A 23,674-nucleotide genomic window follows, 5' to 3' on the forward strand; every position below is an offset into this window, starting at 1 on the left:
TTTCATGGATCGCACCTGTAGAAATGAATATATCTACTTTTTCTGTTACAAGGTGGCGTCATAGAGGTGTGATTCGCAAGTTGCGAGATACAAGAAAGGCCTTTGGTTTCAATACTACAGCTGATTAGTGATTACGTTCTCAGTTCGCTTATTCCTGTGAAATTGTGGATTTCTGTTAAAATAATGATTGATTCTCCGTTTTGATTTACGTTGCCTTGTTTTGACAGAAAATCTCGTCGGAGAATCTCGTATGTAATCTAGTGAATATTTATTTTATCGAAAACCAAGAATAGAAAACTTAGGCCCTTTCTCATGTTCTTGGTTGTAGCCTCTTACTTGATTTACCTTTATTTAGATGGATTTAATACGATTTCGAAATCTTCGTTAAGACTTATAACCAAGGCTCAGAAATCCAAGTATTAGTTGCAAAAATGCATTCACCATCATCTCAAATTTTAATGCGCAAAGGTAATCATTCCAACTTGCAATCTCCACCTGTTTTGAGGTCAACTCTGTTTTATGTAACTTAATTTTTATCTCCTCTTTTCAGGTAAAAGAGGAGCTGCAGTGTATATACAAGCTGAGTGTAGTAGAACAACTGATCCTCAGCATCTTAAAGAATTACTTAGCACACTTCTTAATCCCCAAAAACCCATTGAGGAGTTGGAAACAGTTGACTGGATAAAATGGTTGATTGCTGGTGGGAAAACTCCTGTGGAATTTGCTTCTATTGGTAAATATATACTCATGTTGTGCCATTATTAAAGTTGAGATATGTTCATGTTTTTTTATGTCTTAGTGAGAAGATATGATAATGGGACCACTTGTGGCCTAGTTTGGACAGCAAATTTTGTTGCCTATCGGTGTAGGACGTGTGGAATATCTCCATGTATGTCTCTATGTGCTGAATGTTTTCAAAAAGGAAATCATGAAGGTCATGATTTCAACATGTTCAGGTATGTACATTAAAATTTTTATACTCCCATTACTTCCTTCATTAAGTAATTATTTCAAAAATCTAGGTCACAGGCTGGAGGTGCATGTGATTGTGGTGATACTAGTGTCATGAAAGAAGCTGGTTTTTGTGAACGTCATGGTCCCCATGCTCATGTAGGGAAACCCATTCTGCCACCTGAACTGCTTGCTGTTTCTCAAGCTGTAATGCCACTAATTATTTTACGATTGATTCAACATTTGAGATCACACAGGTAAGAATTGTTTAATTCTTTCTCTGCGTTCACAGACTGTTTATACATATTCATCTTTTTTCCAGTATACCAGACATTTTGGAAGATCAACTCCAATCTGTTCAAGATGCAGACTGTTTCATCACTATGTTGCATGACTATAGTGGAATGGGAGCAGCTATGAGACATGTCATGACATCAGCACTAATTAGCCCACAAGTATGATCAATTTTTATTTTTTGAATAAAATCAATTCATTTGTACTGTGATTGTATCTTTACACAGCTTTATGCTCAGCTAACTGAAGTCCCTTCAGGTGATTCAGAATATGCTCAGTTTATGAAAGAGGCACAAAGGATGTATGAAAAGTCTCTAGAAAGTCTTCCAGGTCCTGAACCACCAGATGAATATAAAGGTATAACAACCAATAATAAAAAAATTAGCTTTTGCTTCAACTTTTTATTGTTGTACACAGCATATCCTGCACTTCAAGATAGTCTTGTTCATCGTACTTTTCTCGAAGAACTAGTGTTTTGGACTGTGAAGTTTGAATTTCCTCAAAAGCTAGTATGTCTTCTTTTGAATATGTTACCTGATCCCGATTATAAGGTAAATTTGTTATTCTTCATAGAAAATGCGATTACTAATTTTTTACATTTTAGGAAGCATTTACACGTGCCTTTGTGTTACATTATGCACGGATATCCCGCCTGTTGGTGGGATCATCAGATCCCGACACACTTAGCAATCGTGTTGTACATGTTAGTGTTCAGTTATTCAGCAATGAAGAATTGGCAACAAAAATGGCGGAAGAACTCCATCTCTTGCATGTGATGGTTGTCTCATTGCGGGATATGATGAGTAAAATTCTCGTGCCTAGTACATTGCAAGGTAATATTGTCATAAATCTTGTAAATTCCAGACGTTTATGAATTTATTTCACAATTTACAGATCCAAAGAAAAACTTCCATTTTGTGGTTGATTGTTCCAAGCATGTTATGCGAGATCACTGCTATTGGCCACTCGTTTCTGATTTAAGCAATTTGTTGTCTCATCGACCAGTGGCGCTCCTATTTCTCTCAGATGACAGTCTTTTGGAGATGTGGTTTTCATTTCTTAGCATGTTTCAAGGTAAACATTATTTTACTCTCATTTTGTGAATTAAATTAAATGAACTACTACTTATCCTACTTGTAGGGTATTTAGTTCTTTTTGATTATTATCAAAATTTAAGAGTTTCTAGTGTTCACGTAATATGTAATATTATTTTAAATTTGAACAGGAATGAATGTAAATCAGCGAGAGTTGAGTACTCATGTGGAATTCGAGCCAAACACTTACTATGCTGCGTTTTCAGCTGAACTTGAAGCACCTGCTTCTGCCATGTGGGCATTGGCTATTCATCTGCGGGATACAGGCTCCATTCACCTCACCAAAATGTTGTTAAAGCATTGTTTAGCAGCATTAGAAGAGTGGCTTGAAGCTATCAACTTTAAATCTCCTGATCAGGCAAGAAGTTTATTTCATTGTTGTGGTTAATGCCCAAATCTAGATTCAGTGTGTGAATCGAATATTCGTGTAAAGAAAAGCGATGACAGCCATCTTCATACTTATTATTATATCGCGAATTTCTTTTTTACTTTCAGACGGATCCCTATCAAGTTAGCTTTCACATCCCACTCCATCGCTATCTTGCAGCTTTCACTTGTCAAGCTGTTCGGGCACAGGGAATACTTTTGAAAGATGCCTTACCACCTGCAAGCCTTCTCCAGTTAATTATGATGCATCCTCTTCGAATTCAAGTAAGTCGTTGCACAAGTAACGTTTTCTCTTTTATTTCTCGGGAATTGAAATTGACATGAGTCCTGTATTTATTTCAAATGGTTTTACTTGAACATGGCGGAGTAATAGAAGCATAAGGCATGGTAGGCATACGAAAAAAACAAGTAGCGCCACAGAATAACTAAATTAATTAATTTGGATATTCGGACGTTTAATTAACAATGCCGTCTGCGGATGTATAATTGAATTCTTTTGATGGGAAAATCATGTAATGCGAAAAGTTGAGAGTAGCGATGCGGAGAGCGATGTACCCACCATATCCAGGCTGACCTTTGTGATAGATACCGATTCCTGTCAACCAGGTTGATGGTTGATTAGTTACAGGAGTTGATTCTATAAATGGCACCGTATTTTGAGAAACGTCCTTTTCCAATGATGAGACCTGGAATTCAACGAACTGATCGGAAGCTGAATCTGGAACTGAAGGCTTTAGGGAACGAGTGGGGACATCAGGAGACAAAAGAGCAAGTTTTGTACGCGGATTTAATTCTGAGGCTGGAGTGTTGTCGTTGGATAACCAAATGGCCCGTTCGTTGTCAATTGCTCCAGTCGTAAAATCGATGGGCGACGCTTGAACTTCCAAATTCAAGTGTCCGCCCAGTTTTCGGAAACGCAAGCCAGTAACGACGTGCCCTTTCGGAGCAACTAAATCATCCAGGTCAATTGCTCGTTCTTCATAGCGCAAAGTGGCATAGCCAAGCCCATCTTCTACCGATTCTTCTTGACCCTTTAATACAGTGAGAGGCGGTGTAGGCAGCCATTGGACCGTTGATTCGTTAACTGAACCTCTTGGTAGGGCTTCGCCTTCTTGTATTTGGATGTGAAGAATGCGGTTAATTTTTACGAACCGCACTCCCGTTACTAGTCGGTTGCTGGAAGTAGATGCCATTGCGGATTGTAGGCTAACGTAGCGGTCGGATTGTAGCCCTGGTTGATCACACAGGCACATACAGTAGGAGCAGTGGTAGAGAAAGCGCCACCACGAATCGACTTTGTGATTCTTGTTGCTGGGCGCCTTGCATTCCGACTTTTGACCGATTACTTTCCCACTCTTGTATTGGATCCAATCGTACCTTCTTCCGGGCGAATTGTTGACGCAAATGTTTGAATCGGCTTCGATGAAACCGCAATTGTAAATGCGGCCGCTGGAACATCTGCGTGAACTAGCACAAAATTTTTTATCGAAGCAACCTTTTTCTTGGGTATTTGTGTAAGCGGAGCAGCTCTCTTTGCAAGTGTTGTCTTGGTTGAGATCCACCTCGTTGACAACGTAACCCTGAGGGAAAAAAAAAAGAAGAAAGCATCAGTAGGCGGAGTTATTAACTTTTCACGTCTCAATGGTCTTACTTGCAATAATTCTTTGAATCGAATGTAGGTTTCGTTCTCTATCTGGTCGTTTATGGGTGGATCGCATTTCCACATCCAAGTGGATAGCTGTGATAACACTTTTTGTGCAGCTTCAGCCTTTTCAGTCATGCGCTTTTCGAAATCGACTCGAGCTTGTTCTGTCTCATTGGCATTATTTCCTGGAAAAACCCAAAAAATCCAGCTTAGAATCGCTGGTTATGTTTGTTTGACTTAAAAAGTACCTCTTCCGTATAGACGCAAAATCATCCAAGAGAACTGCATCATTGCGTAACCCTTGGCGTCAGTCAAAGTTAAAAGGGCATAAAGGTCATAGACGAGTTGGTGCGTAGATTTGGGCAAAGAGCAGATAAAGCTATCGTTGGCCTGTTGATTTCAAAATATAAACAAATCCTTGGTTAGTTTGAAACCGCTCTTGACATGGTAAAAATACTGAACATTCGAACCCGAGTCAAAGCTGTTTGCAAAGTCTCCAGAACTCCTCCGCGACAGATATCTGTGCTGTTATTTTCGCTTTCCGTGTAATCGTCGTAGGCGTCGTCCATGCTGAACGGGCAGACAGCCTTGTGGATTGAAATCAAAGCTTGACCAATGGTTAGCCCATCCGTGCTATGAACGGTGTCAGCGTAGTCGCGCAAAGTGCGTTCGTTGACGACAGCAGCGTTACGTTGGTAGCGGTCGAACCAGTCGTGTAGATTACCGACTGTGTGTATCAATGTTTGCAATTGCGGCCAGATACGAGTCCACGTTGTCATCGATGTGTTTAGAGCAGCCAGCTCGTTGAGTTGCTCTTCGATACCTCCATCTTGTCCTTGGTTGAGTCTCTTTTCCAGTGAGGCAAAGTGAGGTCGCATTTCCGCGAATCGTTTGAGAATTTCACGGTCACCACCAAGAGCTCGCAGCATGGCCTGCCACTTTGGTAAATTCATCTCTCGATTCAAGGCATCTGTTACGTGCATGACTGCAATTTGCAACGACAACGGCTGAGCGAACTCTGTTGGCACTTCTTCTTTGTCTCCTTCTAGTTCGAACAAACGCAGTTCTTCATCGTTTAATGTCGAGTTGATGAAAACTCGAGCTTGATGAATCAATTCTCTGACTTTTTCGTGTGCCACGATGGCTGACCAGGCGGGTTGCAAACACACCAAAAGTAGTAAACAGGAACCGAGTAACTTGTTATTGATTAACGGCTTCATCGTCTCACTTTTGACGAACGTACAGCTTAAACAAAGGAGCACTAACAGATTGTGGCAACCCCTCTTCTGCCCAAACAGATGAAGAGTCGTGCGTTACGGAGAACTCGACTCGGTTTGATCCTGGCTGCGCTGGTTCAAGTGGTTCATGTAGTTTTGACATGCACATCTAGCCTGGAGCGGGGTAGTGCTGGCGACTGGGAGTTTATCTACATTAACAGTTGTACCAGAAGAGAGTCTTTGGGGGGCTGAGGGAGGAGGTGGTGCAGAGATGGTCGCCAGAGGGAATTGTTAAGGCCTTGACGATGAAGGGGGGAGTAAGTCGAACTGCTGCTTCCATCTGAGATCTGCCCTTCCTGTTATTGCCGTATTCTTTCGTCGTCCCTAAACTTTGTTATGAATAAAACCAAAATTCTGAAAATTATATGAAGGCTGTTCAAAAAACAAAATGGCCCTAGCAATAACGGATTTAGTCGATGCAATCGTCCAGTTTTCTTCTTTAACTATTTTAATTAGTATTTCAAAAGATTTACTGAAAATTCAAATTCTACTAGAGATGAAAAATATAAATATTTATTTATTTTCGCTTCATTACGTAACCAACCAATGCCGATTGAGCAAACTGGTTCAACCGTTTATTCTTAACTTATTTCAGACTAAATTAATTTTAATAAATTTGCTTGTTCTATTTTCTATAAAGTAATAACATTTTGTAATTTTTTTTATAGGCTGCTTTCTATGAAATTCTTTCTGGTTTGTGGGTACGAAATGGATTGCAAATCAAGGGACAAGCGATGTCTTACATCCAGTGTCATTTTGGCAACTCGATGGTGGATGCGGATATTTATCTCCTTCAAATTTGCGCAACACAGTTGTCACCCACCTTAGTCTTACCAACAATTTTCGAGAGGTAAGTTGGACAACTAAAATCATGTTTTCCGTCGTTTTGCTTTAATTATTATGTCTTTGTCGTTTCAGATTTCACGTCATGGAGCTTCTTTCCATGAATCCTCTGCTGAAATCGAATTTTCTAGAAGGAGAACAAGAATCCACTATGCTAGAAAGCTGCCTAACGTTTATTGCTAGCCTCATGTCTATCAGGACCAACATCGGTAAAAAAAACCCATTACTGAATGTTATATTGTCACAAGTTGCGAACGCCAGTTTTCTTACAACGTATTTTCATGAATTTTTTCAGGTGCAAATGAATCTGATCTTGATCGATTAGAAATGGTATCGCTGTTGTGTATGAGTGACCGCACGCATAGCCAGCTCATGGAATTGCTACCCGAAAAATGCGGGGCACCCCAAAACAAAGATTTTGACGCAATTCTTGCTCAGGTATTTATTCCAACTTGAAGCTGAACCTTTTGCCATATGCATTTGTTAATTTACTGAAGCTATAAAACGTTGTCGCGGGATTTTTTTTCTAGGTCGCTGATTACAAGGCTCCCAATTTCGAAGCTAGTGGATCAATGCAGCAGGGAATGTATGTACCGAAAGCTGTCGTCTGGGAACAATTATACGATCCCGTATACGTACTGCTGCGGGCTGTGCACCGAAGAGATTTTCAGACTTCAATGGATCGATTTACTCAATAGTAAAGGATTTTCTATCAATGTTTTCATGTTCGCTAATTTGAAACGCCCTCTAATTTGATTTAAAAATTGCTCTTAGTGTCCGGCAAAGTGGCAAATATCCGAATTATTCGTCTGGAACTCTATGGCCTCCGTTTCGACTACCCATCGCCACACATCTAAATTACGAAGACCCTCGCAAAGTTCTCTTATCGAGGACTTTCCATGCCATCTTGTTTGTTTTGTTGTACAAAGCAACCCATTCCCCGTCACTCGTGAGCGAGCAATCTTTAGCTCTGGTCATCTATCTACTAGATATGGCGGTGTCTTTGGTCCACCAGTCGAAAACACAAGGAAACGTGAGTTATAAATACTTAGAAAATGATCAACTGAAGTACTTGGAAAAATCAATCTCTGACCAGTAACTATACACGGATTAGTGATAGTCTATCACTAATATTTATTGTTAATCAATTAATTAAAACTATTAATCAATTAATCAATTATTACTATCACTGATAGTAATAAAGTTAATGAATAACGTTTTGTTAACAAACCCATATCCAACACGAACGATAGCATGAAAATTAACCACAATTACTCTTTTAATTCCCTAAACTCATTTTAATGTCTCTCCAACTAATGAAATTTGCACTTACATGAATTGATGTCGAAAATTAATTTGCAATTGTGTCACAGGAGGTTTGCATTCGTGAACCAATCATCCATTTACCCGATGACCGCATTGACCTCCAGCTTAATGATTGGTTCTCAACGGACAGTTTGGCAGAAAATGTGATCACGGTTGTTAACAATGTGACTTTAACTACCTCAACAGCGGTTACTGTCAACAGCACCGAAGGTAAAGTAATGCTCATTTGCTAAATATTGAAACTAAATTAAGCATCGCTACTTTGATATTCGTTTCCAGCTGCCGAACTTGATTTGGAATCTTCAGCTTCTTCTACTTCTTCAACTTCAGAAGGAGAGTCAAGTGATCAGGACATGGATTTGGATGTTCCTGAAGTCTCCGGGGCAAATATTTTGCTCGCATTGCCCGAGACGGACTCCCAGGCATTGGTACCGGTTGTTTCCAGCAGACCAGGAACGTCCTCCGACATGGCCACTGTTTCAGTGTACCGCAATCCAAGCCGAATAGGCACCTCGTCTCATTTTCGTGTCATGCCCGCTTTATCTGCCGTTGGCCAGGCGAGTATGGTGATAGCTGGAGCTATTTCACCGACCCCGACGCTGCCTCAGCTAGCATATCCAAATATCCGCGCCATCACTTCCGGTAACGAAGTCACCAAGTATACCAGCCAGATTTCAGTTGATTCAAACCTTTCCGATGCTTCCCCTGGCACCATCCAATACGAAGAAGTGACGGAGAGTGACAATCAGCGGGAACGTTTGTGCGTCCGGGAATCCATCGTCTCCCTTTTATTGCGGCTGCACTCGTCTTTCAACGGACATAGTGATAGCTATCGTCTTCCAGACAACTCAAATCAAGGATCTGATATTGCTTCCGAATCGGGTGCAACTGCCGAGGAGGACGGAAGGATTGGCAACAGCTCATTTTGGATTGGCAAAGTGCTCGATAAACTCAGCCGGACGGATCTTCGAGTCAGGCAATCGATCATTTCGACAAAGCAAACGCTATGGCCGCCTCGCACGGCTGAGGACTCCTTGCCTAGTGAAACTGCCGATGAATTGAGAGAGAAAGAGAAGAAGAGGAAGATTAAGGAAAGGCAACAGCGTCTACTACAGGAATTTGCGACGAAGCAGAAACAATTTATGCAGCAAGCTATGGCTGCCGAAGATGTGGAGATGGACTTGGAAGCGAACTCGGTGGGTCCTACCTCCACTATTACCCCATCTGCCGAAACCACCACCTATCAAGGATCGGGATTGGCAAATTTAATTTCAAACCCTGCTTCAGCAGCTGATCCCTCCTCTGCTCATTCTACGTATTCAGCATCGAACGAAGAGCACAATTTAGAAGAATACGACTGTGTCATTTGCAACCAAGCTTCGCCCAGCACCTCTGATCGACCCATGTGCCTGGTCGTATTGCTTCAAGCTACAAGCGTGCTGGCTCACAAGCGTTACTGGCCAAGCGGATCCAGCCTCGCGTTGCCCGTCTGTGAGGAAGATCGGTTCAACTTGGACAAAGTGGATTCCCTTCACGTCGAAATGAACCGAAGGGTGGAGAACTTGCGCCAGCACTTTGACGAAAGCTCGTGGCTCACCTCACTCAACATCGGCTACGAAGGCGGTGTCTACGTTCACACGTGCGGCCATTATTTGCATCTGGATTGTCACAAGCAGTACTTGCAATCTCTGCGGTCGCAGCAAAGACAGCAGAGTCTCAATGTTGAGAGGGGCGAGTATTCTTGTCCGCTTTGCCGACAGCTGGCCAACTCGGCTCTACCTATAGCTACCAAATTGTATGGCGCCAAGGGAGGGCGATCCAACGAAGCGACTAGGATGGTGCCTTGCCTCAACCAAGCCAGCGAAGAAGTGAAGAACATGTTGGGCGCTGAACCTGCTATATCGCCGCACCTCGGTTCAAACCTGATGGAAGCCATGGGACGCGTCATGGAAGACATGACCAATGCGACATTTCCGCGCTTTAGACAAATCACCTCAACCCCTAGTCCAGCTAGTCTCTTCCTGTTTGTCCAGTCGATAGCGAGAACTAATCTCGAGATCGAGCTGATGCAAAGAAACGACTCGATTATCCAAAGTTCGGGGTTAACCATGGGTTCCTCTGGAGTCAACTGTTCCTCAGTTTCGAACGTATCTTCTAGCATGCACGGTCAAGCTATTGGCGAGTCGAGCCCCACGCCTGGAACATCGAGTGCTAGTTGGATTAGCCCCGGTTTAGAGCTGCGCTTCTCCTCTTCACCGACCCCCAGCGGATCCAGCATGGGATCGTCGTCTCAAGCCATGTCTCACTCAACTTCCCCTTGGTCCCTTTTGCCGAAACGATCCTGTTTACTTCCTTTGCTTCACGTTTTGGCCACCCATAGCAAAATACTTAGCACCAGAACGCACCAGCATATTTGGTCACGGACAGCTGGACTTGATATCGGTGAATCCTTCAGCCGCAGTTTAGCCAACACCTCTGAAATGGAAGTCCCTCTGCTGATTCAGGATGTTCCTTGTCTTCTCATCCAGATGGTGTTGATTCTTCCTCTTCCGCTGGAGCAACGGCATTTCGTTTGCCTACTGCAGCGCTTTTTCAATCTTACCATGGTTCAAATAATTGTGCAGCTGAGTTGCCGTTTGGGCGAGAAAAAGCGGGCGCTTTACAAGACGGTGTCTCTGAGCGATTGGAATATTGCAGCTCTAATGTCGTTTGTGATTAGCAACATGGAAGATGCCCATCTTTACAGGGAGGACGACATCGACATCGGGTTCAACGAAAATAAGATGTTGAATGTTGAGGGTGATATTCATCAGCCTTTGTACAAAATGGCTTTGCATTTTCTTCGCATAGCATCGTTATTGCAGTTTCACTTATTCGGCGACGCACTTCCTTCTTCCGGGATCAGTCACACTGATCACGAAGAGTTCGTCGAACTTTGTTCGTACTTGAACATCAGCTATGAAATGAAATTTGATTCCTGTCTGGCGCCCAATGCTATTATTGGCCATTGGTGCCACGAACTCCGCAAATTCCTCGGAAACTCCAGGAATTTATTGGCAGCCAAAGATCTTCTAATGCAGCATCGTGAATGGAGAGGTCCGCGACTTTTGACACTTCCTAATTCGTATGATACACTTTTCAAGGTATTATTTGTTTTAATGAGATACTTTTTTAGCCAAAGGGTCTATTTTTAATAATATTTAAATATTTTTTAAATCTAGTTTTATCATCACAAATCTTGTCCACAATGCAACTCCGTTCCAAAGGAACCTAGTCTGTGTCTAGTGTGCGGAGCTCTTGTCTGTCTTCGAGAAAACTGTTGCAAAGAAGAAAATATTCACGAAGCTGTGCAGGTATAGATGCTAGTAAAACAAACAATTGTAAACTTTTCTAATCTATTTTGTTTACAGCATTCGATTGACTGTGGGGCTGGAACAGCCATCTTTCTTGCTATTAATAGCTCAACTATTATTGTGATCCGCGGAAAACGAGCTTGTCTTTGGGGATCCGTTTACCTTGACGCTTTTGGAGAAGAAGATCGCGAGCTTAAGTATTTTTATTTTAATGTTGTAGAGAAAACTAAACCTTACACATAATTTAACTTTTAGGCGTGGAAAACCGTTGTATTTAAGTAAGGAACGTTACGCATTGCTACAAAGCCAATGGTTATCCCATCGGTTTGATCACACCAGCAAGAAATGGATTTGGCACCGCGATGTATTGTAAAGTAAAATTAGTTTCACTTCACTGAAAACGTCGGAATCTCTCATGATACACTGTTGCGGACACTTACTGATGCACTGAGTGAGTTTTTCTTCATTTAACTTTTAATAATATAATTGAAAATCACTTGTACTGTAGATACAATTTCATTTATACCCTAATTTATTCTGTAAACGTTTGTTGCTGAGCTTATTTTTTCTTTGGTTTTTCAATCTTAAGTTTTTTTCTTTTTCTTCTTTTGCTGTAAAGATGTATGAGACTAATTAGCTTGCGCACAGTTCGAAAATATTGAGTAATCAGTTGAGCATCGATGTGTCATTTTCATTACAACCTTCATCAAGTGAAATCAGACCTTTTGTGCCTTTAACATTAACTTCTCAGCCGAAGGTTTCTTTTGCAATGTTTTTGCCTTGATCGTCCATAAAATTTCTTCAAAGTACACTATCCAATTTTAAATGATTCAACTCGGCATTTTTTGTTGAGGAAAGAATGTGAAATGAGGTGACGTATGAAACAGCCCTATTTTACGAAAAAAACCTAAGAAAAATTTGTTTTAGCCACTATTGCGTTGATCTTTTTTTCTCCCTCATTCTATTTTACACGCTATATAATAAGACACTGGAATGTTATTGGTAATATTTCCCATTTCCTCGCCGATGAATGTAAAAATGGAAAATTGTAATTAAGTAAAAAAAAAAAACAAACAAACAAGTATTGCCCTGCGAATACCTTGGCATTATAATGTATCATGTATCACACACACCAACACGTGAGGATAACAGAAACTAGCTACGATGCGATTGCAGTTTGGCATCTGCCACCAAGTCTTTTGTTAAATTTCTCAATTATCATGCTTATATTCGCTTTTGACGTACAGTGTTCCTTAAAAGGTTTGTCGTTCGAATTCAATATCAATAAAGAATTTGACGATTTCAAGTGATGAGTGTAATTTTATTGTTCTAGTTAAATAACAGTTTAGTTATAAGAACTTAATTCATTTCTTATTTTAATCAGGGAAGATTCTTGCACTAGAAAGTAAAATTTGTGTCATAGAAATATAAATATTACAAAACCCTTAGTGAATTGCGTAATCTGTGCATTTCTAAGCAGTTTGCCATCAGCATTACTTTAACCATTATGATATATGATATTATTAAAATGATAAAAAAAAATTTGAACAAAACATAATTGAATTTGAATATATTGTGCCTTTTCACCTTGGGCTTGGGGCGTGCCTTTGCTTCCTAAAATATGAAAAAAAAAATAATCTAATTTTGAACCGAAGCCGAAACGCCATCTCTAGAGCTCACCAAGCGTATAACAGGCTTTCCAATCCATCCAATGGAAAAAGAGTACCCCCGTTAGGCCGTTACTTCCCTTTGTCGCCCTTTATGTACTTCATCATGCTGAAATAATAAAAGCAATAAAATAAAGAAATAGTGGAGAGAAAAAATACGGAAACTTACATTCAACTTCTTTCAAAATTATAGTAATTCTAAATTTTACTTCAATAGATTTAAGACTTCATTTTCAATTGTAGTAAAAACCTAACTTGGCCTGTCTTTAGGTTTATCTTGCCAGTCTAGGAAAAACCAAATTTTGTTATTTCAAGATAAAAATAAATGTACGTAGAATTCGTAATCGGTAAATGAAAAATCAATCATAAATCTTAGAATGCTTCGAAACTTTTGATAATATTTCAAGAAATGAATAAGATACAAAAAAGAATGCTTTATACTATCGCCGAATCGCGCATTAGAATTGCACTATCTATCGATAGTTTTGATGCTAGTGAGTTAGCGTGGACTTCTGCAGAAGTGGCACCACTGTAGAGCGTCTGCAGAAACAGAAGAACGACTGATAGATCAAAAGGAAGGGCGTGCAGTGCTACCATCAAGGAGTGTGGGTCCTTTTACCATCTTTAGCCAATTTAAACATCATGGCCGACCCGGAAAACCAGCCCGAACAGCAGAAGGCTGCCCCGGAAAAGCAAGTCATTGGTAAGACATTGTAGAATTAAGTAATTGTGATTTCATAAAAATAAAATGGCCCGCACCGGCGTGGTGCGAACACATCATGGAGGACGCTTCGGTTTACGATAGCCGCCATGACGATGCTATGCCAATAGCTTGCAATAGTGTTTTGTTTTTCGGCTTGACGATTTTCTTTAGTTGGGTTAGTAATAATAATTTATCTTTCTTTTTCAGCTACCAAAGTGACGGGCGTGGTCAAATGGTTCAATGTGAAGAGTGGATATGGCTTCATCAATCGGTAAAAAAAAAGTTTATAATCCTTTTGGAAAAATTATATGTTTTCATGATCCTGCATTTAAGATATTTATGGAAATTTAGAACTTCCGAGACAAAGTTTATTAATTTATTATGTTTTTTTTTTCAGCAATGACACCAAAGAAGACATCTTTGTCCACCAGGTATTTATTTTTTAATCAAGTCTTTTATGCTCAAGTACATAATTGCTGACTTTTCTTGCAGACGGCCATTTCCCGTAACAACCCCAGGAAAGCTGTTAGAAGTGTTGGGGATGGAGAAATTGTCGAGTTTGATGTGGTTGTTGGTGAGAAGGGCCATGAAGCAGCTAATGTTACTGGGCCAGAAGGTGAACCAGTAAAGGTAATAATTCAAAATTTCGAGTGTTTTAAATAGCACTTGGTATAATTTTCTTTTCTTTCATAGGGTTCTCCATATGCTGCCGATCGGCGTGGTCCTGGTGGGTACGGCTACCGTAGACGTGGAGCTGGGGGTACTGGTGGGTTAGGTAGTGGGTATCGACGCAGGCCAAGAGGATCACGTCGTGAAGGAGATGAGGGTAACACAATGCAAATCTCAAGTTAAAGGAATTTTTCTTAAAACTTTCCACTTTATAGAAGGTAAAGATCATTCGGAAGAACGCGGAGAGGGAGATGAAGAGAATGATGAATCAAATGCTCCACGAGAAGGTTCTTCTCGTGGACGTTTCCGTGGCCGTTATCGTGGAGTAAGCTACCGTCCTCGATATTTTAATCGTCCCCGTAAGAACACAGAAGGCGAAGAAGTTTCTGGTGACAAGTCTCATATGGATGGCGATGCTGATCAAGTAAATGATTTCTTTTTATCCCTTATGTGCGAAACGTAAGATTCTAATATTTTTTTGTGTTAAAGGAGGGTGGAGAAGAAAACAAATCTCGTGGTTCTCGTGGAGGTCTTCGTGATGGTGTCCGAGGAAGTGGTCGTCCTCGGGCTCGCGCTCGCGCTCGTGGCTACTACGGACGTGGACGTGGAGCACGTTCCGATCAAGGAGTTGGACAAGAATCATCCGAAGGAGTTCAAGAAGACGGCTCTGGCGACATTCGTGGGGGGTATCGCGGACGTCCTTTCAGAGGTCGACGTGGCGGACGCAGCCGTGGTGCCAGACCACGCTCCGGAGAGGGAATTGAAGGAAAGGTCAGTATTTTACGAAACTTTTTTTTTAGCTGCAGATAACTTACACACAAAATTTTTATTTTCAGGTTGAAGGGCAGTCTATGAATGCCACTAGTAATGAGAGCAACGCGTAAATTCATGATGACTCAAGAAGGGAGCGTACGCATAGGGTGGGGAATGATGGGGAATCGGACGGGAATTTAATCATCCCTGGCTTATTCCTCTACATTTTGTTTTTGTCTCGATACCAAGACGTCATTGTTGGGTGACACTTAGCGTTTCTTTTCTTGGTCGTCCTTCTCCACCTAAAATTACAAATAATGACTAGAATTGTTAACTCTAGCGTAAAACAAGAGGGAATTGTCTTAATTTAATTTTGATTGGAAAATTCGTCGGTTGTAAGCGGGTCGAAACGATATTTTTTTTTTCTTTATTATCGTGTAAAGGACCTGAGCTATGGCTTTACATCCCTCCGCATTGCTCTCGTCAACACGTGTGCTTGATTACGAACCATTTGTGCAGAAAATGTGTAGCCAAACCTTTGTGCTCGATCTCGGTCTTAATACTTTTCCATCCCGTTTTTTTTTGTCCCGAGTTTTGAATCTGTTTTCAATAATTTTGGGTTATAGGAAAATTACTGCAACCACATGTAATATTTAGTCAGTTAACTAAGTACAAAATTTGCGCGCCTTAAAGAAAGTGCTGCCGTTTTTTGTTATTTGACCATTTTTTATGTTAAATTTCTTTACCAGCTCTTAAATTTAAACGGGATTTAAGTAATTGACCAAGATCGAGGCAATTGTTCGTCTATGAAACTTCTGTTCCTCGAGACGAATCGCTCACTTTTTTTTTTCATTCTATAAATCTGTTGGTTGAAATCTGAATTTGATTTTGTGAAACCTCAAGCTTTGACAGCAAAGTGTTTTGGTAGATTTGTTCAACTGCATTGTGTGGGAAAATAGTTTTTCCGCTTCGATGAGTCAGACACGTAAACCTTGACTTTTCGCTCCAAAGTTAATTCTAACTTATCCTCATCCACATGCTACTCTATTGGCAACTGCTGAATCCCTGAGTCTGTACTTGAAGAAACGCTCTTAAAGATTTGTCAATACAACAGCAAAGACACTTGTTCATGTTTTTGTACTTTTTAATACTTATTTTTAAGTGTTAATTTAAATTTAAAATATTTCTCCATATTTAATTTTAAATGATAATTAACTTCTTATTTAAAACCTTTATTCCTTATTTTGTGAAAGAATAGGTATGTTAACAAACAGTTATTGGGATGGTCCGGACGGAATACACATCTTATCTACCCTGGATTACTCAGTATGAGACTTACGTCGAATATGGTCGGTTGTGAAGGCAATCGAACAGTACGCGTCATTTTATTCGTTGTCTGTTGTCCCATCAGGTTTATAATTCATGGTACATTTACTTCTCATGGTATAGAAGTATCTTAAAATTTATGTCACTAAATTATAAACAAGACGATTTAATTTACTTTATTTTACGAAGTATCTCTTGACTCGGAATAATTGGTTCTTCAATATTGTTTTCGTAGTGTTCATTACGTAGTGATGTACCAGAATTACTTTCCACTTTCCTGGAAGAAAGTATGCAACAAACTTCTAACAGACAGGTATATATGACCGAGCTATATTCGGTCTTGCCTAAATGTAAAATCTAAAACAATTTGTGGCTACCAAGCAAAGAAATTGACAATCACCAAGATTTTGGATTTTGTACGGTAGTTCAGTAAATATTCATTTTGCGTGAAATAGAAGTGTCAGTAAAAAAATATAAGAAAATCGGCCAAAATCGAGATTTTAGAGTTTCCAAAATCCCGATTTTGGCTGTTCTTTTGGTACTGGTTCTTTACTGACCGCTAGATGCCACTGACTTCAATTGATTTGTCAAGAAACAGCCTGCATAAAAATAAAAAAACATGGCGAAACAAATTGTTGCTATTATACTTATTTTTCTGTGCCTCCAAATACCGAATTGAATTTCGTTTGTGTGGGTTTATCTTGACCAAGTTTCCTTATTTTTACATATTACACCCATTTCTTAAAATTTTAGAAAGTCTTTCGGTCACTCCAACAAGTTGACTTTGTGCTCAGCAGTCACTTTCCATGGTTCATTAGATCCCAATGCTGTCGAAAGCCTGAAACTGATATTTGAAACCCACATACAGTGGAATTGGACAAATGTGCCGAGATGAGGTATTTTCCCATTTTTACTACCACACCATAAAAATGAAGCATTAAGACTGTTATAATTCATATTTTCATATAACATAGGTATTCTTGCGCATTGACCATAGGATCTTTTCCGAATCTTACGGTTTTGATAGTGTAACCTATGACGGCATGTTTGCTATTATGACTGTTTCTACATCCGTTTAGAAGGCAACCCAGCTGAGATATAGGTAGAATTTTATTTTTCATGGATAAATTTGTGTAAATTTGTAAATAATGTTTTCCTTATCTCATTGCAATGTAGAGTTTCAGTTACATGAGGAGTGTGAAGTGAATAACCTGCCATGGATGTGCATGTACCAGATCTGCTTGAAGAGAGTCAAATGCCTTACTGAATGCATCACCCAAATGATAAAGGTAAGCATCATTATCACCTTTTTCCATGCTACAATGAGTTTAATGACTGAGAAGTTGCCCAGCCGCCATAGTGTCAATCTACAACGCAGTTTCGTGCGGTCCTGGCACGGACATCCTTTAGCCAATGCTGGCTTTTGTCCATGACAGAAGAGGGACTTCCACCAACGTTCTGCTCCATCCCTATCTTCACGACGTACGCTCATCAAGCTTCTGCTTCACAGCTTCTTCCACAAAAATAAAACTTGTCTTACTTCGCTGACGAGTTGGAAAACTTCAGTGGTCGCTTCCGTGCCGCTGTTACACACCTGCAGTCACTCACCACGGGATTATGCCCAGGTACCCGACAATTTACTTGTTATTGTAGATTATCTATTCCTAAGTCTACTTACTTGTGTCTGTAATAATTCCGAAATCAGGCCCTAATTGCGCGCAAACGTAGTGTTGCTTAGACGTTTTTTTTTTTCTAAAACGCTAGATGGCTTTTCGATAATTGTCAGCTGTCAAAACAGTCAATTTCAGTTACTTTGCAAATCTCTTTTAACATTTATCGGCAGTTATTTTTTGAAATATTTAGTGATAACTGACGATTACTATGCCAGCAACAAAGCTCACTTGTTAAATTTTCGATATTTTGCTTTTTTTTCTACTTCCGGTTTGCTCATTTAAGTCTGTAGTTCAGTAAATATTCATTTGAGGAGCAAAAGAACCACATATTCGTGATCCTCGTAAAATTTGTGGTAAAGTTCATGTTATATTTTTTACGTTTTCGTACTTCCGGTTTCGAAAATTTTCCTGAACTATAGTTCAGGAAAATTCTCGATTTTGGCCAAATTTTGGATTTCGTTTAAATCACACCTAATCGACCCCAAATTTCATGGAGATCACGAATATGTGGTTTAATTTGACGACAGCTCAATTGTTGAGGCGCTGTGGTTACTTCCGGTATACTTCCGGAATTTTTTTTTAAAGACTAGCAAGTGAGCTTTGTTATGTTTACAGTTCTCAATATTGTTAGGTAGATTTTAAGCAATTTAAAGCGCGCCTTTGAAGTTTTGAGCAAAAAAACCAGATCAATGAACCTATTTGTGACTATTATGTAACTTTTATTGGCATGTCACATAATAAGAATTGTTTTGTCTTTTTTCAGGCAATGCAGAGGAGACGTCGAGAAGATGGATTTTCTCATCTTTAAAAATCGTCACCGGTCTCCGTCGGATGTTGCCCCTGCTCCTGGTGCGAACGAAACTCGGTGGAGTGAATGGATGTTAGTTCATCATTTACAAGTTACTCACATTTTGGTTGTGTGTATTGTATTCTAATCCAATTTTTCTTATCTGAATTAGAATGCGCCAACAAAATACTTCTGGCAATGGAAATGGACAATCGCTGACTTGGAAAAAGACAATCGCGGCCGGCACCAAGACTCGTCATCAACGTGGATCATCGTATTGTTGGTATTATTGCGTTTGTGTTAGTTAACCCGTTGGCTGCCACGCCTTTGTTCTCCCCTAGCTCCTTAGCACGGGCCGCGCTGTTCGGTCTCGTGGTTTACATGCCGCGGGGTCGGACAGTCGCACCAGCCCCAGATTCGCCGAAAGGCCCTGTTAGGCAATGCACCATAGGGACTCCCCCCTTGTCGATACGGTGATGGATTCTAGAGGTTGTGCATTCCATCTTCTCCTGTCACCGTGTCAGCCCGGACTTGTCAGCAATGGCAAGTCCCTCCTTGGTCATGGATCCTTCAGACGTGACGCGTAGAGTAGTAGAAGAACAACCTACGGGTTGTATGGCGTGGCAGCCAACGGGTTAACTAAGTGTATTGTGTATGTATGTATGCATGTATGTGACTGTAAAATGTGGTGGAATTGTGGGAGGAGGTGGGACAATATAACACAATTCTTTCTATTCAGTTTTTTGTTCATTGTCTCTTAATTTATCCCAAGTCTTGTTTAGGAATTGTATCAATATATTTCTCTCAACTTCAAAGTCTTTCATTTACACAAAGATCAGCCAATTGCCTTTTACCAAATTTGCAAAAATCAACAGTTATAAGTGTTTGTCGTATCCTACCCTTGAAACTTCGTCAAAACACAAGAATACGACCGTATGTAGAGCGACTAAGGCAGTAGTCACCTCCAAAACATAAAACAGACATATCACAACATTGGATACTGGCTTTGAAGAAGTTCAACACCACCCTGCCGCAATGTTGACACGCTTGAAGTTACTTTAAAAAGAATTTCCGGCATAAAAATTTTTATTTTCTCATTGAAGATCAACAATTAATTCCCAGTGACCAATGGCCAGTTGACCGACAAATGTAAATAAAATCAAATAGAAATTTTGGTTCTAGTATTTTGGAATTTCCTTGTAGTAAGATCCGGAAGCGTAGTTTGTGGTGTAATAATCGGCTGTCTTAGTGGTGTAGTAACTCGGGGCAGAGTAGTGATTTCTGAGCTTCGTTGTAGTAGGTGGGAGTAGCGTAAGTAGTGGTGTAGTACTTGGGAGCCTCGGTTGGAAGCGTGGGTTGTAGTGCAATATACGGCCTCGTCGATGTAGTACTTGGGGGCTTTGATGTAGTACCTGCGAGCAGCGTAGATTGTAGTGTAGTAAATTGGAGCTTCGGTTTATTCCAGTTCAACGAAGTACGAATTAGCAGCTGCTGTGGTATGTGTAGGACTCCGCTGCCTTCGTGGTGTAGGACTCCGCTGCCTTCGTGGTGTAGGACTCCGCTGCCTTCGTGGTGTAGGACTCCGCTGCCTTCGTGGTGTAGGACTCCGCTGCCTTCGTGGTGTAGGACTCCGCTGCCTTCGTGGTGTAGGACTCCGCTGCCTTCGTGGTGTAGGACTCCGCTGCCTTCGTGGTGTAGGACTCCGCTGCCTTCGTGGTGTAGGACTCCGCTGCCTTCGTGGTGTAGGACTCCGCTGCCTTCGTGGTGTAGGACTCCGCTGCCTTCGTGGTGTAGGACTCCGCTGCCTTCGTATGTTGTTGTCGGAAACAGAAGCCTGAGTTTGGTAGTAGCTTGGAACAGAGTAGTACTTGAACGCGTCGGTGTAGTAGGCTGGGGCAGACAACTCGGTGGTGTAGTACTTGGGAGCCTTCGTTGTGACTTGGTTATGTAGTAAGGCGGCGTCGTTACGGTTTGGTACTCACCATAACCAGGAGACATCGGTACACCAGTGGTCGACCCAGCCATCAACGACACAACTCCCAAAAACAGCACGGCGCCATAGTAAGTTAACTAAACAATTGGCGATATGAAAATTAATTTTCGAATGTAGCTGGTCATATCAACAACTAAAACAAAATGGAATTGATTCAAGAATCGAAATAAAAATGAATATTTACCGAATCGGTATTACGACGAAGAATACAGTTGGTGACAAATATTGCGCTGCAGCTGTTGCTGTGTCGGGTGTCGGAGATGAACACTCGACTGCTTTCTATCGTACTGGGGCACTTCTGTGTAGTATTCGACCACTTTAGTGTTGTAATAAGCTGGAGAATCGGTGTAGCTGAGAGCAGAGTAGTACTTTGGAGCATCGGTGTAGTATTCAGGCGCTTTATTAGTAGTCTAGCTCGGGGAAGAAGAATAATACTTCAGGGCAAGTGCAGTAGCTGTAGTGTAAGACCCAGCGATCAACGACACAACAACCAAGAACAGCAATGCAGCACGACGGCATAGTTTACTAGACAATATTCAATATTCAATCATAACGAGCATATTAACAAATAGAAACAAATATTTAAAATTGATACAAAGCTCAATTAACAGAATATTTACCCATGACGAAATTCAATTACCGCTCGACAAAATTTTGCTGTCTCCTTTTCTTTCGTGCTCACACTAACACTCGTGCTAACACCCAACAGCAACACAACGCCATGGCTAACTATAAAATAGACGATTTGAAAATTAATTTGTGAATACAACCAGTCATATCAACAACTAAAATAAGATAGAATTCATTCACGACTCGAAATAAAAATGAATAATTACCTATGATTGCGAACCGTTTATGCGATGAAGAAGGTAGTTGAAAAAAGTGTGCTGCAGTTGTTGCCGTGTCGGAGATGCTCACTCGACTGATTTCCCTTCGCCTTTTCTCTCTCCTTTTATACGATTTTTCCTCACCCTCACCTCTTGAGCCTTGCGGCTATAGTACCTGCTTGATAATGAAGCAACACGTGTCGTTCTCACCCAACCTCTACACCACTGCATGACACGTTTTTTTGTGACCTTCAAGTGAAACACATGCAAACTGGCCTTTCCTTTTGCAGGTGGGCGTTGCTGGGGATGGGTCAGCAACAACCAATATCAAAATGAATACCAAATGGTTATGTAACACATCCCGTTCTCACCCAACCTCTACACCACTGCATGACACGTTTTACGTAATGATCTCCGTGACCTTCGATTATGAAAGATATGTAAACTGGCCCTTCCTCCTGCAGGTTGACGTTGCTGGGATGGGTTTACAACCATTATCAAAATGAATACCAAATGATTATAGCTTAAACTTTTTTCACTTTTTACCAATTAACATTTGAGTCATTTGACTCGTTTCTTCGGTGAATGAATTAATCTTCTATTTCGAACCATTTGAAGGAAAGTCGGTTTTTTGAAAAACAAAATTCCTCTGCAACCACCGTTATCCAAGCTCACTATCCTCCAAACTACAAACCCTCACTCAAGTGACTCAACAAGTTTTTCCTTGCTCAAATCACAGCATCAGACAAGTCTAGTCTACAGTAGATAAAAAATTGCTCACAATGAATAAAACAGATGAATAATTGCTTGAAATGCTGTTCAACTTACACATTACAGCTGATTGGATTCTAGTTTCTTCTCTGCCACTCTTTGCTGAAAAGTCAGCCTGACATTAGGCCATTAGCTGAGGAAGAATAACAAGAGAATGTAACATGCGTAACATGTACCATCACTGCAAATTTAAAGGTAAATAAGCTTACCAAGAGTACGACTGTACGAGTCACTTGAGCAACAATGGCGCCATGAGTCAGCATAGCAGAGAGGTAGAGGGGAAATCGTGGGCTTGATCCTTCAGTTCCTGGGTTTCCCGTTCCCGTTATTACATATCGAACAATTTCTTGGCTGCAAATAGAGAACGAATTCAAGCCAATATTGCAAAAGAAATTTTAAATCTGAAACCATCATGCTACCAAATTCGGTCGACTCGCACTTGGAGCATCAGGAGACGTAAGTCATGCTTAGATTGAAATACAAACTCATTTAGAAACCGGAAGTAGGAAAAAAGCACATTTTAAAAAAATCTAACAAATGAGTTTGTTGCTGACACAGTCACTGTCATTTATCACTAAAAATGTCTTCACAACAACTGCCGATAAATGTTTTAGAGATGTGCAAAGTACTGCAACAAATGCAAAATGAGCTGCAAAATAAGCTTCTACTCATCTAGCGTTAGAAAGAAAAATGTTTAAAATGGTTTGAAAACCATTCCCTCTTTAGGTCATCCCCACTAATTAAAATAACAAAGACATAACAAATAAGAAACATCGATACTTACGCAATATTCTCTTCACTATATAATCACATCATCTTCTCATCACCATCACCAAGAAACCACCACACATCACCAAGACACCAACAGCCAAAAATTAAACTCAAAATGGTGAGTCAGTCAAATGTCTCCATCCTGCTCCCGAGCAGTTGGCCGATGGCCGTCGTGAATTCTAAGCTAACTCGCAGACGAACTTTCGGGGCGTCCCTAAAATGCGAAAGCGAAACGCGAAACGCGAAACGCCTAAAATGCGAAACAGCTGTGCGAAACGGACCCAAAAGTTGGGACCCTGTTTCGCATTTTAGTCTTTGGGTCCGTACTAAACTGCGAAATCGGTGTGTGCGAAACGTCGCAGTGTAAACGTCTTGGTAGCAGACGACAATGGACGCCATCAACCAACAAATTGTTAGAGTTTCAATTTATCGAGACTTCGAGTTTCGCACACCTTATGACCGGTCTATTTGTGTGTTGACCATGAATACGGAATACCTTGAATGCATTAGGTGTTTTTGATTAAAAGATTGGTATGAAAAAATTAATGGGAAATTTAATTCATG

General features: G+C 40.6%; 4 protein-coding genes and 2 long non-coding RNA genes across 12 annotated transcripts; 3 read left to right on the top strand and 3 right to left on the bottom strand.

Moving 5' to 3' along the window:
- The first annotated feature begins 100 nt into the window (after positions 1-100).
- On the top strand, positions 101-12,476 carry LOC124194438 (E3 ubiquitin-protein ligase UBR3-like). The gene is made up of 22 exons (XM_046588636.1): positions 101-248; positions 356-468; positions 551-733; positions 800-956; positions 1,023-1,208; positions 1,274-1,406; positions 1,473-1,602; positions 1,663-1,796; positions 1,850-2,078; positions 2,140-2,319; positions 2,471-2,697; positions 2,835-2,990; positions 6,317-6,498; positions 6,567-6,700; positions 6,787-6,929; positions 7,022-7,188; positions 7,266-7,524; positions 7,865-8,027; positions 8,097-10,960; positions 11,039-11,170; positions 11,228-11,367; positions 11,426-12,476. Exons 2-22 carry the CDS (start codon positions 432-434, stop codon positions 11,541-11,543), a joined length of 6,054 nt encoding a protein of 2,017 aa, XP_046444592.1. The 5' UTR covers positions 101-248; positions 356-431; the 3' UTR covers positions 11,544-12,476.
- LOC124194445 lies at positions 3,008-5,812 on the bottom strand. The gene is made up of 4 exons (XM_046588650.1): positions 4,842-5,812; positions 4,620-4,761; positions 4,378-4,556; positions 3,008-4,306 (listed from the first exon to the last, which is right to left on the bottom strand). Exons 1-4 carry the CDS (start codon positions 5,589-5,591, stop codon positions 3,182-3,184), a joined length of 2,196 nt encoding a protein of 731 aa, XP_046444606.1. The 5' UTR covers positions 5,592-5,812; the 3' UTR covers positions 3,008-3,181.
- On the bottom strand, positions 12,125-13,098 carry LOC124194479. Its single transcript, XR_006874825.1, has 3 exons — positions 13,007-13,098; positions 12,851-12,946; positions 12,125-12,784 (listed from the first exon to the last, which is right to left on the bottom strand). It is a non-coding gene; the product is annotated as an uncharacterized LOC124194479 (long non-coding RNA).
- Positions 13,084-16,087, top strand: LOC124194465 (Y-box factor homolog). Its single transcript, XM_046588679.1, has 8 exons — positions 13,084-13,540; positions 13,748-13,811; positions 13,938-13,971; positions 14,033-14,170; positions 14,234-14,366; positions 14,425-14,633; positions 14,699-14,980; positions 15,046-16,087. The coding sequence occupies exons 1-8, from the start codon at positions 13,480-13,482 to the stop codon at positions 15,091-15,093; spliced, it is 969 nt and encodes a 322-aa protein (XP_046444635.1). The 5' UTR covers positions 13,084-13,479; the 3' UTR covers positions 15,094-16,087.
- Positions 16,088-16,532: 445 nt separating this feature from the next.
- LOC124194470 lies at positions 16,533-19,077 on the top strand. 4 transcript variants are annotated; one of them, XR_006874820.1, is made up of 7 exons: positions 16,883-16,978; positions 17,042-17,184; positions 17,263-17,390; positions 17,465-17,577; positions 17,632-17,913; positions 18,725-18,841; positions 18,921-19,077. It is a non-coding gene; the product is annotated as an uncharacterized LOC124194470 (long non-coding RNA). The 4 variants fall into 4 exon arrangements; XR_006874822.1 differs by having other exon boundaries at positions 17,640-17,913; XR_006874824.1 differs by lacking the exon at positions 16,883-16,978 and adding an exon at positions 16,533-16,601 and having other exon boundaries at positions 17,465-17,913.
- Positions 19,078-19,819: 742 nt separating this feature from the next.
- LOC124194483 lies at positions 19,820-23,496 on the bottom strand. 4 transcript variants are annotated; one of them, XM_046588713.1, is made up of 8 exons: positions 23,124-23,321; positions 22,549-22,690; positions 22,397-22,472; positions 22,115-22,324; positions 21,578-22,042; positions 21,362-21,470; positions 20,926-21,151; positions 19,820-20,818 (listed from the first exon to the last, which is right to left on the bottom strand). In XM_046588713.1, exons 7-8 carry the CDS (start codon positions 21,118-21,120, stop codon positions 19,994-19,996), a joined length of 1,020 nt encoding a protein of 339 aa, XP_046444669.1. In that variant the 5' UTR covers positions 21,121-21,151; positions 21,362-21,470; positions 21,578-22,042; positions 22,115-22,324; positions 22,397-22,472; positions 22,549-22,690; positions 23,124-23,321; the 3' UTR covers positions 19,820-19,993. The 4 variants fall into 4 exon arrangements, 3 of the variants coding, with proteins under 3 accessions (XP_046444669.1, XP_046444664.1, XP_046444670.1); XM_046588708.1 differs by having other exon boundaries at positions 20,926-21,266; positions 23,124-23,320; XM_046588714.1 differs by lacking the exon at positions 23,124-23,321 and adding an exon at positions 22,759-23,091 and having other exon boundaries at positions 20,926-21,266.
- Positions 23,497-23,674: the final 178 nt, after the last annotated feature.

This window comes from Daphnia pulex, chromosome 1 (assembly GCF_021134715.1).
Source record: "Daphnia pulex isolate KAP4 chromosome 1, ASM2113471v1".
Lineage (NCBI taxonomy): Eukaryota > Metazoa > Arthropoda > Branchiopoda > Diplostraca > Daphniidae > Daphnia > Daphnia pulex.

Bases quoted from the DNA above. Each gene is read 5' to 3' on its own strand.
- LOC124194438 (XM_046588636.1), top strand. From the start codon at position 432: ATGCATTCACCATCATCTCAAATTTTAATGCGCAAAG. The intron at 957-1,022 runs GTATGTACATTA...TCAAAAATCTAG, and splicing joins CATGATTTCAACATGTTCAG to GTCACAGGCTGGAGGTGCAT. The intron at 1,797-1,849 runs GTAAATTTGTTA...TTTACATTTTAG, and splicing joins TACCTGATCCCGATTATAAG to GAAGCATTTACACGTGCCTT.
- LOC124194445 (XM_046588650.1), bottom strand. From the start codon at position 5,591: ATGAAGCCGTTAATCAATAACAAGTTACTCGGTTCCTGTTTACTACTT. The intron at 4,762-4,841 runs GTTCGAATGTTC...TGAAATCAACAG, and splicing joins TGCAAACAGCTTTGACTCGG to GCCAACGATAGCTTTATCTG. The intron at 4,307-4,377 runs GTAAGACCATTG...TTTTTCCCTCAG, and splicing joins GATTCAAAGAATTATTGCAA to GGTTACGTTGTCAACGAGGT.
- LOC124194483 (XM_046588713.1), bottom strand. From the start codon at position 21,120: ATGCTCCAAAGTACTACTCTGCTCTCAGCTACACCGATTCTCCAGCTT. The intron at 20,819-20,925 runs GTAAATATTCAT...CCAATTGTTTAG, and splicing joins TTCGTCGTAATACCGATTCG to TTAACTTACTATGGCGCCGT.
- LOC124194465 (XM_046588679.1), top strand. From the start codon at position 13,480: ATGGCCGACCCGGAAAACCAGCCCGAACAGCAGAAGGCTGCCCCGGAA. The intron at 13,541-13,747 runs GTAAGACATTGT...TTTCTTTTTCAG, and splicing joins CCCGGAAAAGCAAGTCATTG to CTACCAAAGTGACGGGCGTG. The intron at 13,812-13,937 runs GTAAAAAAAAAG...TTTTTTTTTCAG, and splicing joins GGATATGGCTTCATCAATCG to CAATGACACCAAAGAAGACA.